The sequence below is a fragment of the Solea senegalensis genome, unplaced genomic scaffold, assembly GCF_019176455.1.
Source record: "Solea senegalensis isolate Sse05_10M unplaced genomic scaffold, IFAPA_SoseM_1 scf7180000014826, whole genome shotgun sequence".
In the NCBI taxonomy this organism is placed as follows: Eukaryota; Metazoa; Chordata; class Actinopteri; order Pleuronectiformes; family Soleidae; genus Solea; species Solea senegalensis.
The window spans coordinates 1-14,048 of record NW_025321138.1 but is presented as its reverse complement, the minus strand read 5'-3'; the positions used below and the strand labels follow the sequence as shown (position 1 = coordinate 14,048).

The following is a 14,048-nucleotide window of genomic DNA, read 5'->3' as shown; positions in this document are numbered from 1 at the left end:
ATGTTCAGGGCAGTTTGACCGTGTTCACTGTGTCCACCTCGTCCTCCTGTCTGTCTGAATGGTGATTCGTCTGCCAGTGTGTTCACACACAGTCACTGTCGCGCCTCTGAGGACTCAGTGCAGTGCTCCTTAGGAAGCTATGCAAATAAAAATAAATACTATGAATCCATCCCACTGTCACTCGACGTCACGTTTCCATTTACGATATATTCTTCTGCTATTCCTTAACGTAGATCAGAAAATAGTTCTTTGATTTCTCTTTTGTGTATGTGTGTTTCTTTTTTTGTTTTGTTGTTTATTGAAATTTTTTGCATTTTTATCCCCAAAATACTTTTTAAAAAAAGTCATTCTCGTCAGATGTTGAGAAAAATATAGACCTCTGGTTAACTCAGCTCTCTCCGGGTATAAGACTGCAGTCTCTTCTAGTGGAATGCAGGACTACCTCTTGGTATTGGCGTCTTCTGGATTTGGCGGTTTCCCAATCCCAACTGTAAGCACACTCGCACGGGCTCAAGGACAGCTCTCTGATACGCCAGGTCAAACAGGCCAGGATTCACACCTCCAAGCATCCTTAAAGACGGGGTTGAGGGAGAGACGGAGGTGGGAGAGGGCGGAAGGCGTCTGGGAAATTCCCACGCTTACCTCTCCTGTCCTTCCACACAATACAAGTAAAAACCCAATTCCACAGTGCGAGAGTGCACTCTTTTACCTCTGAAGTTGTACTTTAAACCCCTGTGAGTTCATGTTCTCACATTCACGAGTCTCTTCCCGCTTAGAAGCCCTCTATATGACAGTAGGCCTCCAGACTGGAGAAGAGGATGTAAAGAAACCAGAGGCTGAAAAAGAAGGCTGTCGTGGCCAGTCTGTGTCCCCGAGGTCCGCCCAGTTCTCCTCCGATGTGAGCGCGGCGTCGGTAAAGAAGCACCGAAACGGCCAGGAAGGCGAAGATGGTGAAGAGAGTGACAGAGAAGGCCAGGGAGCCGGCCTCCACCACGAACGGCTTGCCTTTCATGTGCCAGTAGATGGCTGCCACCGACCAGGCCACGCCGATTCCCAGGAAGACATTGACGGCATTGCTGCCGGTCACATTTCCAATGGAGGCATCTGCGTACGTGTCCTGGACGGCTGACACCTTACTGGCAAACGTGTCTGTAGAGAGAAAAGTCAAGGTGTCATGACAGTTTGACTTTATTTTAAACATCCAATAAATTCATTCTTAAAGCTGTATGTTAATATAAACATAGAGCCATCACTAGTTGTAAGTCCAGTCGAAGCTGGTTAAAATAGCAAAAATAGGGATATCAGCCATCTTGACGATAAAGTGTGAATGGATTCACACGTTACATGAACATGTCCTTGTCCAAAAGTGTCCGACTCACCTGGGACAGATGTCCCGAGTGCCACAAACACCACAGCTGTGACCGAGTCTTTGAGGCCGATGGTGCATCCAAAGTGAGACGCCAGGTCGCCGATGACGGCCGTGAGCAGGCCGATGATGAGGATGGAGATGGTGAAGCAAGCCCAGCCGTTCATGTAATCTGTGGGAGGAACGCAAGCAAACAGGACCTTCCAGAAGACGGTGAGGAAGTGCATGACGTAGTCGAAACAAGACGGCAGCCGCTCTTCCCCTGTGTCCTCTTCATCCTCATCTTCTAGTGAGAAGTGCACAAAGCGGAGGGAGACGGGTGAAAGTGGGAAGGGATGAGAGCGGGCGAGCGGAGCAGTGGATAGGACAAAGAGATAACAGAATATTTGGGCAAAGATAAAGACAGAGAGGTGAAGGAGGGGAAGTAAATATTTGAAGATTGGACAGGGAGCAAGTCGTGAGAGGACGAGGAGGCGAAAGAGCGTATGACAGGAAAAGACAGATGACAGATAATGAAGCACAAAGTGGAGAAAGAGCAGCGAGAGTAAAGCGCCAGAGAGGAGGTGGACGAGAGTGGAGAGATAAAGGATCGATAGAGGAGATAAGAGATGACAGAGAGGGGGAGGAAGAGAACAACATTCACTTTAAATGACACACTGACTTATTTCTCAGTGAGATCTCACACAGCATCACGTCTGCCTGAGGTTCTGCTGTTTGCTGATGTATATTTACCTCTGAATGTGACATGAATTCAGATTAAACCGTCACATGAAAACAAACCATTCTTGAGTCATAAAAAGAGCTGAAGTTTACAGACAATCTTCAGTTTAAATGCAAAAAAACCCCGATGTTTTTATTCTTAAATATTCAGTGTATTTGTTGTACCTCAGTGCACTTGTTGTACCTCAATGTACTTGTACCTCAGTGTATTTGTTGTACCTCAGTGTACTTGTACAGTGTTGTTGTTGTTGTACTTGTCAATGTACTTGTAAGTGTATTTGTTGTACCTCAGTGCACTTATTGTGTACCTCAGTGTATTTGTTGTACCTCAGTGTACTTGTTGTACTGTATTGTTGTTGTACCTCAGTGTATTGTTGTATTTGTTGTACTTCAGTATACATGTTGTACTTCAGTGTATTTGTTGTACTTCAGTGTACATGTTGTACTTCAGTGTACATGTTGTAGTTGTTGTACCTCAGTGTACATGTTGTACCTCAGTGTATTTACCTCAGTGTACTTGTTGTACCTCAGTGTACTTGTTGTACCTCATTTGTTGTAGTGTAATTTGTTGTACCTCAGTGTACATGTTGTGTACTTGTTGTACTTGTTGTGTATTTGTTGTACCTCCCTCAGTGTACTTGTTTGTATTGTACCTCTTGTTGTACCTCAGTGTACTTGTTGTACTTCAGTGTACATGTTGTACCTCAGTGTTTGTTGTACCTCAGTGTACTTGTTGTACTTCAGTGTATTTGTTGTACCTCAGTGTACTTGTTGTACTTCAGTGTTGTACCTCAGTGTATTTGTTGTACTTCAGTGTACATGTTGTATTGTATTTGTGCCTCAGTGTACTTGTTGTACTTCAGTGTATTTGTTGTCAGTGTATTTGTTGTACCTCAGTGTACATGTTGTACCTCAGTGTACTTGTTGTACCTCACTTGTTGTACTTCAGTGTATTTGTTGTACCTCAGTGTACTTGTTGTGTACTTGTTGTACTTGTGTACTTGTACCTTGTACTTGTTGTACCTCAGTGTACATGTTGTACCTCAGTGTACTTGTTGTACCTCAGTGTACTTGTTGTACTTCAGTGTATTTGTTGTACTTCAGTGTACTTGTTGTACCTCAGTGTATTTGTTGTACCTCAGTGTAATGAAAACTAAACCACATGTTCACATTGTGATTAAGTGCAGACTCTTACAGCAGCTGAAAGTACAAATGTGAATGGTCCTCTTCCTCTGTTGGAAGTGTGGATCGTCCTCTGTGTGGCAGCAGCTCACAGGAAACACAGGCAGGGACACAGTGCTGATTCAAAGTGTCAGGCCATGTGAGCTGCATGCATTTTTCAACCATGAGTGGGTAGTGAAAAAAACAGAGCGCTCAGCTGGATTAAATATTTCAGCACCAAAGTGACAGACTGAGGCTTTCATGGTGTTCACTCACTACATGGATGCAGTGGACGCTGCTGCTGCTGCCTGATGTGATGGATGACTTTTCTCAATGATCATTCAGTGCTTCAAGAGCTTTGTTTTCCAGACCGACTCCACTTGTAGATAATTAAATGAGGAGATCACTATCACATGTGAATAGCCTAAACATTAAAACCAGTAACTTTATTTAATGTTCTGGTTCATCAGTGGACATCTGTGGCATGTTTGTCCGGAAACATTGATAACAATCTTCATATTTCTTTTGTTTGTTTTTCACAATTTTATAGTGTTTTGTTGTCTTTTTAAAAGTGTATTATGTTCACGTGTTTGAAAAAAACCCTAAACTCTTCAATCATCATATCTTTGCGCTGTTAAAAAACAAATCTGTCATGACAGTAAAACTATTCAGCAGTTTTAATGTTGTGACTAACAACATTAAAACAGACCGGAAACAGGTGGAATTAACAGGACATTTACCTTATTTAGCCAAAAGAAGAACAAGAAGATCTTATTTTGATTCATTGTCACAACTAAGTTTTATATTACCATAGTATATTTTAATATTGCCTCGGTATATGTCATAATAAATATATGTTATTCTGCACTGATCAAAAGTGACACTGCAAATCTCATTATATTTTGCACAGTGCCAATAAAAAAACTTTCTATTCTATTTCTTTTCATTGGTTTCCTCACATAAAGTCTTCTTCCTTCAGGTTGACAAAATTAGTGTCTCTGGGTCAAAATACAAGTTAAAAAAATGGTGAATTAATGCTATTACTTTTAAAAAACGCAATACAGCACCTTTTTTACATTATCAGTTGTTATCATGTTGCCAGAGACAGAAACCCAACATTTACAACAATACTGACAATATCCCTAATTTTAGATCATAAAAATATGCCAAAAAAAACACAAATATCAACTTATATCTAAGTTAATGTCACATATCATGTACATTTCACACCTGATCACACAGAAACATATATATTTTTACATACATCTGCAAAAACATTAGAGTGAATTCAACATATGCTTCACATTGTGGTGTATCTGTGTTTAGTGAGGAACATCGTGGATGTTTACAGTACCTGCACTGACTGTAATGGCCTCCAGGAACTGCTCTCTCCAGGAGTTGGTTCCCACCACCAGTGCCAGGTTGGTCTTCTTGATCAGTTTGTCCACTGTGCTCTGTAAGATACAAGACCATCAGAGTCACATCAGAGACTCCCCGGGGCAGAAATAGATGAACTTCACCACATGATGGCAGTGATGTTCAGTTCCAGGCAGTTCCAACCTTCTTTTATTAAATGATAAAAACCACAGAAACAAATATGGTTAGCATATTTTTTGGTTAGGAGGTTAGATGAAGCAGATAAACCACATCTCATGTATGCGGCTTGTGGCTTCTGAAATCAGACAAAAATCACACTGTTCTTTGATGCAATGTAGCAGCTGTTTACTTCATATACCTGACTGTAATTATTCCAGACTGCGTTTGCAAATCTAAACATTTCCCTTACCTTAAACTCATAGGATTCCTCAATTATAACTTCCAGCTTGGAGTGTTCCCCCAGCACCGGTTTTCCCATCTCTGCGATCCGCTTGGCTTCCTCCTCGTCTGACGTCAGCTTCCTGTCTGGCACATCTGAGCGGAGTAGGAGAGACGTAAAAAGAAATCACAGTCAGAATGATGGAAATTAGATTAGGAGAGGATGCTCGGCTGATTACCACGGGGTATTTACTGAATAAAACATCAAGAGGGTTCCTCATTGGGGACAGTTCAACTTGCTCGGGTTTTACTCAGATTCATTGTAGTGAGGCCAGAAAAAACTTTTCTCTGTGTCCAGTGGTTTAGTAAAAGTCCGACAAACAAACACGATAAACTAAATGAAAGCTTTGCCACTATTGTATTTTTCTCCAAAAATATTGGGGGTTAGAGTTCATGAGTTTATATCCACATGTGTTAAAAAATAAGTGCATCTGAAATGTCTAGAAAACCTGTAAAATCACAATTTTGACAGACGTGGAGGTTGAATACACTGTTAAACATTTTGATGTTAATGAATGATAGAAAGACACCCAGTATGTTTACATGACATTAGAAAAACAGTTTAACAATTATTGTGTTAGTCAAACTAAAACTGGACTCAGTAAATCCATTTTTAGACAACAGGAAGTTTTCCTTTACCCTTACCTTGTTGGAAGATACGCGCCAAAACTGGTTAACAAGATAAAGGAAAACTTCCTGTTGTTTAAAAAAGAACCAAAAAAACTAAGTTCAATCAGTATGCAATAAATCCACTTTCTCAAAGTTAGACTAACACACCCAGACTGATTTCATGCGTCAGCCTAATGGCTAGTAAGGAGTCTCAGAATGGAGCTTGACATGCTAACGATTAGCCGCCAACTAAACCACAGACCCTGTTATACAAACAAGCTGAAGGTGGCGTCTTATCACGACCTAGCATAGCAGACGGGATTAAATAAGTCAATTCCCCACTATTGCTTGTAAACTGGGACAAGAACAGAGTCGAGCTACAACCGTAGCCTGTCGTAGCCGTGCCTGGGAATGTACTGATAGGATATCGCTCGTCGTGCTAACAGCTAGCTGCCAGCTAAACCGGAGAACTGCCTAATACTAAAAACCTGATGAGAGGGTATCACCACTTAATAATAATACATCAATTCCCTGCTGTTGTTTGTGTACTGTGTGTGGAAATGTAATGACAGGAAGGCTAGTCATAGCTACTGACCAAATAGGTCAAAAGGGAAATGCCTAAAATTCACTGGCTTCGTCAAACTACAACTGTAGATCAACTTAACTGTGTATGAACTGATGTAATCAGCTGTTCTCAGCTCAGGGGCCCCAGGCTACTGCCTACTTTTCCTCCCCTACTTCCTCCCATTCACTGACAACTCCTCATTTCCTTGTTCTGATATTGAAAATGATTTCTGACGACTGTGGAAGGCCCCCGATCAATCCCTCCATCTGCCTGTCAGATGGTTCCTGTGTGGCTCTGCTGTGGGAAGACGCCACCGCTCCTCGCAGAGCTCCCCGTCCCGAGAACGCCGCAAACTACAAAGTGCTCTATAACATCAATTCTGTGCCGTCGAACTCCATCAAGACGAAGTGCCGGTGCGTTTAAAGCAAGGGCCGCTCATCCCTGCTCTCTGTGTGTGTGTGTGTGTGTGTGTGTGTCACCCCCATGGAGCCACCTGGTGCGGAGACCTTGTCATCTTTTATATAACTGCTGGGTCTCAGCCTGCTGCTCTTTGCTGACAACACGCTTACCATTAAATATTAACGTTGCCATTAAAGATCACAGCCAAGTCCCCTTGATAGGAGGATGTGTCGGCAAGTGCACACACACACACACACACACACACACACACACACAGGCATGCATAATATACCAGTGCACCAGCTCCAGCACACACACACACTTGTTAGCTAAATCCATTACACACCCAACACTGTGTGTACCCTTAAGTCCTAACGGGATTTTCCCGCCCTGTTCTTACTCATGTTTAAAGTTTGATTATCCAGTCATTCCCCTGTTCTGAAGACAGGGACTCAAAGGTGATTACATTTCTAATTTCAGAACCTTGCGCTCAACTTGAAACCACAATTTATGGATTTGTGATGAAGTCGTTCTGTTATTAACATGGAAATCCCATCATTAAGAGCCGGGGAGAGCAGAGAAAGAGCATGTATTGTTTGTACCAGTGGCAACAGAGGAGAATAACAGAGCAGCCATGCCGTCTATTTACATATTTTCCTCTCAGTAACACCGCAGTCCGTTTCAAATCTTGATCTGAGGCCAAATAAACCCGTCGTGCACATGCAGACACTCTCCCTTTTATGGATGTTTGAACCACACCACACACAGAGGAGGGGATGTTAGTGGAGGCGCCTGAGGAGGCGGGGTGGTCAACTCACCGTCCGCTAACAACCGGGCTGTGGAGGAGAGGAGACAGGGAGGAGGGTGATGAAGAGGGGGAGGAAGATATCGGAGGGAAACAGAAAAAGGGATGAGTGGAAATGGAGGCACGGAACACTGATGAGGAGAAAAGCAGGTTAAGAAGAAGGTGAGAAATGTGATGGCCTCTGGAAATGGCTGGGTATTGACCCCGAGGTGTAATATAGCATGTGGCATCGATTATTTGATTGACCGAGCTACAGGGCGGAATATAGTATTTTGTCACATTTTACAGGCACAAGGGCTAAATCAAGGTTTATTAAAGGAAAAATGTCCAATAGAAATCAACAAACGGTGGAGGACGACCCTAATTCAAAAGTTTACGACTCCCAGCTGAGTCAGATCACAGAGTTTGAAGGTATAATAAACCCTAATTCACCAAGTCCACTTTGGAGCAGTATTGGACCAATAGACTGTATAAGAAAAGAGTAGTTACTTTTAATATATTAATATAAATCCTACAGTGAGAACTGCATTACCCTAACCCTAATGCATACAAGTATAAAATGTGTTTCTGAGCCACATTTTTCGATATATGACAACTAAAGGCCTGAAATCAACCCTTATTCTGATCTTAAACAATAAAAAACAGCTTTTAACCCTCAGAAAGTACTTAGAAAATATCAAAAATGTCCCCCAAATCTGTCCCTACAACCATAAAAAAACGTGCGTATACAAAGAGTAAACAAGGAAAGAGCTTGGATTTAAATAAACTAAGCCCTTAATGATATGAAGTGCAGGTCAAACGTTATTATAGAAACAACCACCACAAGAAAAATCCAAGTAAAAACGTAAACTGCAGCATTTACAGATCATTTGTGATGCATTCGAATCAAAATCTGGGAGAAATGAAGACAATCTGAACGTTTGTGCATGGGATGCACCAATAAAATGAATAAGTGAAAAGTTAGAGTGGAGCAACTGTGGCAGTTGTATAATTTGTTTGCTTCCTCCTGAGAGCTGCTGGATAAAACATGCTTTATCACGTCTCCTCAGCTAAAATCACATTTGTCAGGGGCATCTACAAATATTGAAGTGGGTGGGTTATAAACTGCATTATGTAAGAGGCAGCGTTGTCGCTGTCAATATGGCAGGAGTGAGGAGGACTGGATTTTATTTGACAGCTTCAGATGTGTGTGTGTGTGTGTGTGTGTGTTTGTAAACAACAACAAAACCTGCTTCAACCGCTCATGAAAAGCTGCTGTTTAAAGTGTTGTTGGCATGAATGTTCAAACGTGAGGGTTTTCCACACATTCATAGCATATAAATACAAGTTGTTTTTCCATAGTAATAATAATTAGTGAGGCATCAAAAAGCATCAGATCTGGAAAACATTAGTTATTTAACGCTGCAGTCGAAGAAGAGTCGAGATATTTTTAGCTTAACCATCACAACCCTAACCCAAAAACCAGGTCTTAACCAAGAAAAAGCCCTTTAAAGTACAAGTACAAGTACACACAGAAGACCAGTTCAACAAGTCGTCATTAAAAAGAAACGAAGCACAAAATTAAACTAATTTCATGTGAGTTAAAGAAAGAGTGAAATCAGACTTTATTGAGCTTCTCCTGTTATTTATTCATGCCATTAAATATTAAAATCCCAGCTCTGTCTGATTCTGATTCTTTAATGAAAAGAAAAACCACTGAATAAATCCAAAATGTTTCTTTTGTCTGGCAGAACGTGACGGAGACTTTCAAAGAATTCTTATTTTATTATTACTCATTATTGCATCTTTTGAAAGTCTATTCTTGGATTCTGTTGTATAGTAAACACAACTTTATACAACTTTTTACTCGTAGCATTACGACTTTTTTCTTGTAGCATTATGACTTTTTCTCGTAGCATTATGACTTTTTCTTGTAGCATTACAACTTTTTACTCGTAGCATTATGACTTTTTCTCGTGGCTAAAATCAAGGGGCCGCTCACAGCATTAGTTATGTATCAGTACCTCATACAGTCACTGGTGAGTCAGAAATCCTTGTTCCTGGCTCCGTCTCAGTCGTGTGGATCACGCCTGGACTGTTAAAACAATTTCCCCTTGGGGATGAATAAAGTTTTTCTATTCTATTCTATTCTTTGTTTCATGAAGCTCCTTCAGGAAGTGAACTCCCAGAAGTCCAAGCCACAGTGGAGGAGGCTGGAGACTCGAGTCAGCTTCTGGAAGAAGTGTCAGGAGCAGCTGAAGACCGACGGCACTGACCCAAGGCCGGCGTCACAGTTCTTCCTGTCACAGGCCAAAGCTCCGAGTGTGGACACTCAGACTGAGCTGCCGGACGTCCAGGAACACTGCCTCCTGCTGGGCATCGCCGCTCACTGGCTCTCCCTGCTCGCTCCACCTCCCGGCGATGAGCTGGAGAGCCTTGAGAAGACGCTGTGGAGGAACCAGGTCCGGCGACAAGTCCTCACCGCTGCCATGGAGAAGGAGAGTGTTTTCAATCTGCCGCCGCCCAGCGTCACATCTGAAATGAACACGTACGAGGTTCTGATGAGGGAGTTCTCCTTCTCTAACATCTCAGCTCTGAACACGGAGAGGTTCCTCAGTGTGGAAGGACTGCCCACTCCATGTGAGGAGCAGCAGCAGCAGCAGCAGGAGCAGGAGGAGGTGAACGATGGCTCGGGTTTGAGTCCAGAGGAGAGGCGAGTTTTGTCGACGTTGATTGGTCGGTTGCTAGACAACGGCAGTGTTCATGAAGCCAGCCGAGTCTGCCGCTATTTCTCCCTGTACCACTCGGACGTGTGGGTGGTGCTACGCTGCCGAGGCCTGGCGTCTGGAGAGCTCCACCCCCGACCACCAGAAGAGGCATCGGAGCCTGTGCTGAGGAGCAGCATCGCCAGCTGTACGTATGTTTATTGGTGTGTTGTGATCTGAAGTTTGACCATGAGGGGGCAGCCAGGAGCGGGCTTTAACAATCCATCACTCTCTCTCCTTCTGGTCCAGCTTCCTCGTTCAGCAGCCTGTCACTCGCCATGTTCCCCCTCCCTGAAGACGATGATGTTGTTGTCGAGCTCCAAAGGCTCCTGGATCAGTGTCGCCACGGCAACAATTACTGTAAACAAGTGCTCAGCCTCTACCAACTCTCTAAGGTACAAGAAGTGTATCTTATCTTTTGTCTGTTTGATTTATCTTCTTATATAATAATAATATAATATTATTATATTATTATTATCGTTGTTTTTAGTATTAGAACATTTTGGTTCAGAGAATTTGTCAGTAAAAAGTAAAACGGACAATTAAAGCTTAACCATTAACATCAGTGAATGTCATGTCCCTGTGTCGTCTCCAGGAGCTGCAGAGCTCGTTCAGTCAGGTCTGCAGGGAGGAGCCTCGCTCCGTGCTGGAGATGCTGCTGCTCTCGGATCAGCCTGAGCGCTTCAGAAAGGCCCAGGCCTTCATCAGAGCTCAGGGTCTGTCTGCAGACACCGTGGCCCAGCTCGTCTCCTCTGCTGTGGCCCACACTCTGCTGGCCTCCTCCACCCAGGACCTGCAGCCTGGTGAGAACAGACGACTTGTGTTTGGAAAGTCAGTCTATCTGCTCCTCAATGATTCTATACTACTGAACTGTGTGTGTGTGTGTGTGTGTGTGTGTGAGACAGGTGTTCACAGTCAGAGGGCGGACTTCGATCCAACTGATCAAATCAAAAGCGATGATCCAAATGGAATTAAACTGATGGAAAACATCAACACTGTTCCACTGAGACCTGAGTCGCAGTAATCGATCATCATCATCATCATCATCATCATCATCATCATCACACACGATTAATACGCATCATCATCATCATCATCATCATCATCATCATCATCATCATCAATACGCATCATCATCATCATCATCATCATCATCATCATCATCATCATCATCATCATCATCATCATCATCATTACGCATCATCATCATCATCATCATCATCAATACGCATCATCAACACACACACACACATGCACACACACACACACAGGTGAACGCGCACACACGCGCGCACACACGCACACACGCACACACACACACACAGGTGCACACACACACAGATGTACGACATTCATTTCCTGGAGATTGACTCTAATCCTAATCCTAATCCTTAAAACATATCTTCACTTTATAATGTCGTCATGTACGTGGTGGGGACTGGATATTTTTCTTCTTCCTCTGCAGTTGTCGAGTTGTTGATCGCGGCTCACGACTGTTTCAGTCTCACCTGTAACATGGAGGGCATCGTGCGAGTGCTTCAGGGCGCCCGCCACCTTAGCCACGCCTACCTCGCTCCAGGAGAGCACTACAGCCTGCTGGTAAGCCCCGCCCTCTGCTGACATACAGACCAGAAAAACATGGTTTATGTACCATGAGATGTTGTTGTTGTTATTTCCCTCACACTCTTGTCCTGTGTGTGTGTGTGTGTGTGTGTCTGCGTGTGTGCGTGCGCGTGCAGGTGCGTCTGCTAACAGGTATCGGCAGATACAATGAAATGACGTACGTCTTCGACCTGCTGCATCAAAACCATCGCTTTGAGATGCTGCTGAGAAAGAAGGTGGACATGGACCGAGGACAGGTCGACACACACACACACACACACACGCAGTCACACGCACGCACGCACACACACACACACAAAGTGTGTCTCACACCTCCGCGGCGCCTCCGTGTGGCTCTCATCTCTGACACGTTGTTTGTCCTCCGTGTGCAGTGCTCCAGTCTGAAGACGGCTCTGCTGGACTACATCAAACGCTGCCTCCCCGCCGACAGCGAGAAGCACAACATGGTGGCGCTGTGCTTCAGCATGAGGAGGGAGATCGGAGAGAACCACGAGATGGCTGCCAGGACGCAGCTGAAGATCATCGAGGCTCAGCCGTGGGGTGAGTCGAGGGAGCGGCACCACGTCGCCAGCTTCTGTCGTGTCGGCCACACTCTGGTGACCTCTGACCTTTGCCTTGTCTCCTAACAGTCGTCACTCCTGACCTGGAGAGCTCGCTGGTCAAAGTGTTGGGTCTGCTGAAGGACGCTGCGGAGAGTTTCTCCAAGGTGTGTGTGTGTGTGTTCTTGTCTGTAAGTCTTTGTGTGGACCAACAGTGTAGTGAGGACATTTTGTCTGGACCCCAGAACTTCAAAGGACTTTTTTTTCCTGCGTTAACACCTAGTTTTAGGCACAAAGTTGTGATGGTTAGTGTTAGAGTGAGTCTCCAGAAAGTCACTGTAATGTCCTGTGAAGTCATGGAAACCAGACTGTGTGTGTGTGTGTGTGTGTGTGTGTTCAGGACTCGTGTTTGCGTCAGGCGACCCGCTGCGTGAGGACGGCCAAGCTCGTCGCTCTTCAGCTCCACTTCCTCAGACAGGAACTGGACGTACGTGTCATCAACCTGCGACCGGCGGAGCTGCTGAACACCATCGTCGCGCTGCCGCGATGTTACCAGGTCTGTCGCCCGACACTCCCTTTGTTTTCATCCACAGTCAAATTACAGCTCACAGCTTTCAAAATAAAATACTCAGCATATGTTTGTCCAGTACAATATCATGTTTTTCAAAATAAAATTTCCACTTTCTCTTCGTTCACACTAAAACACAACCCGCAGTTTTCAAAATAAAATTCTCCGTCTGTCTTCATCTACACTAAAACTCAAGTTTAGTAGTTTTCTAAATAGAATGTTGAAATTGCGGTTTCTCCACACTAAAATACAATGTCACATTTTCCACAATAAAATTCTTTCTCTGTCTTCATCCACACTAAAACAGTTTTCAAAATAATATTTTCAGTTTTGGTTCATCCACACTGAAACACAAGCTTACATTTTCCACAATAAAAGTCTTAAATTCTTTTTGTCCACACTTCCAAAGTTGTTGAAATAAAATGGTTACCAGCTGTTTTTTTTCTGAAAGTTTGAAAACGTTGGTTGTTTTGCGTGGCAGGTGTTTGTGGTGTCGGAGGCGTACGGCTACAGTCCAGACTGGGCGGAGATTCTGTACGAGAAGGTCGTAGTGAAGGGAGACTTTGTTTACCTGGAGGAGCTCAAACGCCACCGCCCGCTCACCTCCGGCCTGTTTGAGGACATTTTCAAGAAGTGAGTTTGCTGTAAACATCATCTGTCACGCCACCGTCTCCATGAGCTCGCCTCCTCACCTTCTCGCCTCCTCGCCTCCTCACCTCTACCTTCTGTACTTTTTGTCGTTGATTCAGGCTGGACGCCGCCCCCAGCAGCGTCACGCCCAACGTGAAGCGCCTGCTGACGCACTGCGACGACGTGTACAGCTGCTACAGACTGGCCTACCAGCAGAATCTGAACGACGTGGCAGAAACGCTGCTGCAGGACGCCAAGACGTCCAACTACCTTAACGACAGACTCGCCAGCTGATCCGTTCAGGCTCCACAGAACCACAGAACATTTCAATGTACAAAATGTATTTATGATGATGATAATAATAATAATAAAAAGAATAAAAACGAGCCGAAATTTTGAGCGTGCCTGCAGTTCTTGCGGCATGTGTCATCGGGTGCAGGACTTTTGCTGGTTAAGGATTAAAGCATTGAACCTTTAAAAGAGACAGAGTGCTATTTTGGTGGA

The 14,048-nt window shown here is 44.0% G+C and overlaps 3 protein-coding genes across 3 annotated transcripts; 2 read left to right on the top strand and 1 right to left on the bottom strand.

The window, feature by feature from the left end:
• Nucleotides 1–298: 298 nt before the first annotated feature.
• Nucleotides 299–7,487, bottom strand: LOC122761570 (sodium/calcium exchanger 3-like; the record flags this gene model as incomplete). Its single annotated transcript, XM_044016798.1, has 5 exons — nucleotides 299–1,149; nucleotides 1,380–1,652; nucleotides 4,602–4,701; nucleotides 5,034–5,158; nucleotides 7,454–7,487. Coding segments are annotated over 5 exons (909 nt in total), but the record flags the coding sequence as incomplete, so codon positions are not given.
• A 2,069-nt stretch (nucleotides 7,488–9,556) lies between these two features.
• Nucleotides 9,557–11,208, top strand: LOC122761572 (spatacsin-like). The gene is made up of 3 exons (XM_044016800.1): nucleotides 9,557–10,332; nucleotides 10,434–10,579; nucleotides 10,780–11,208. The coding sequence occupies exons 1-3, from the start codon at nucleotides 9,579–9,581 to the stop codon at nucleotides 11,206–11,208; spliced, it is 1,329 nt and encodes a 442-aa protein (XP_043872735.1). The 5' UTR covers nucleotides 9,557–9,578.
• A 383-nt stretch (nucleotides 11,209–11,591) lies between these two features.
• On the top strand, nucleotides 11,592–13,931 carry LOC122761571 (spatacsin-like). The gene is made up of 7 exons (XM_044016799.1): nucleotides 11,592–11,783; nucleotides 11,924–12,043; nucleotides 12,179–12,347; nucleotides 12,437–12,513; nucleotides 12,747–12,902; nucleotides 13,396–13,547; nucleotides 13,664–13,931. Exons 1-7 carry the CDS (start codon nucleotides 11,607–11,609, stop codon nucleotides 13,836–13,838), a joined length of 1,026 nt encoding a protein of 341 aa, XP_043872734.1. The 5' UTR covers nucleotides 11,592–11,606; the 3' UTR covers nucleotides 13,839–13,931.
• The last annotated feature ends 117 nt before the right edge of the window (nucleotides 13,932–14,048 follow it).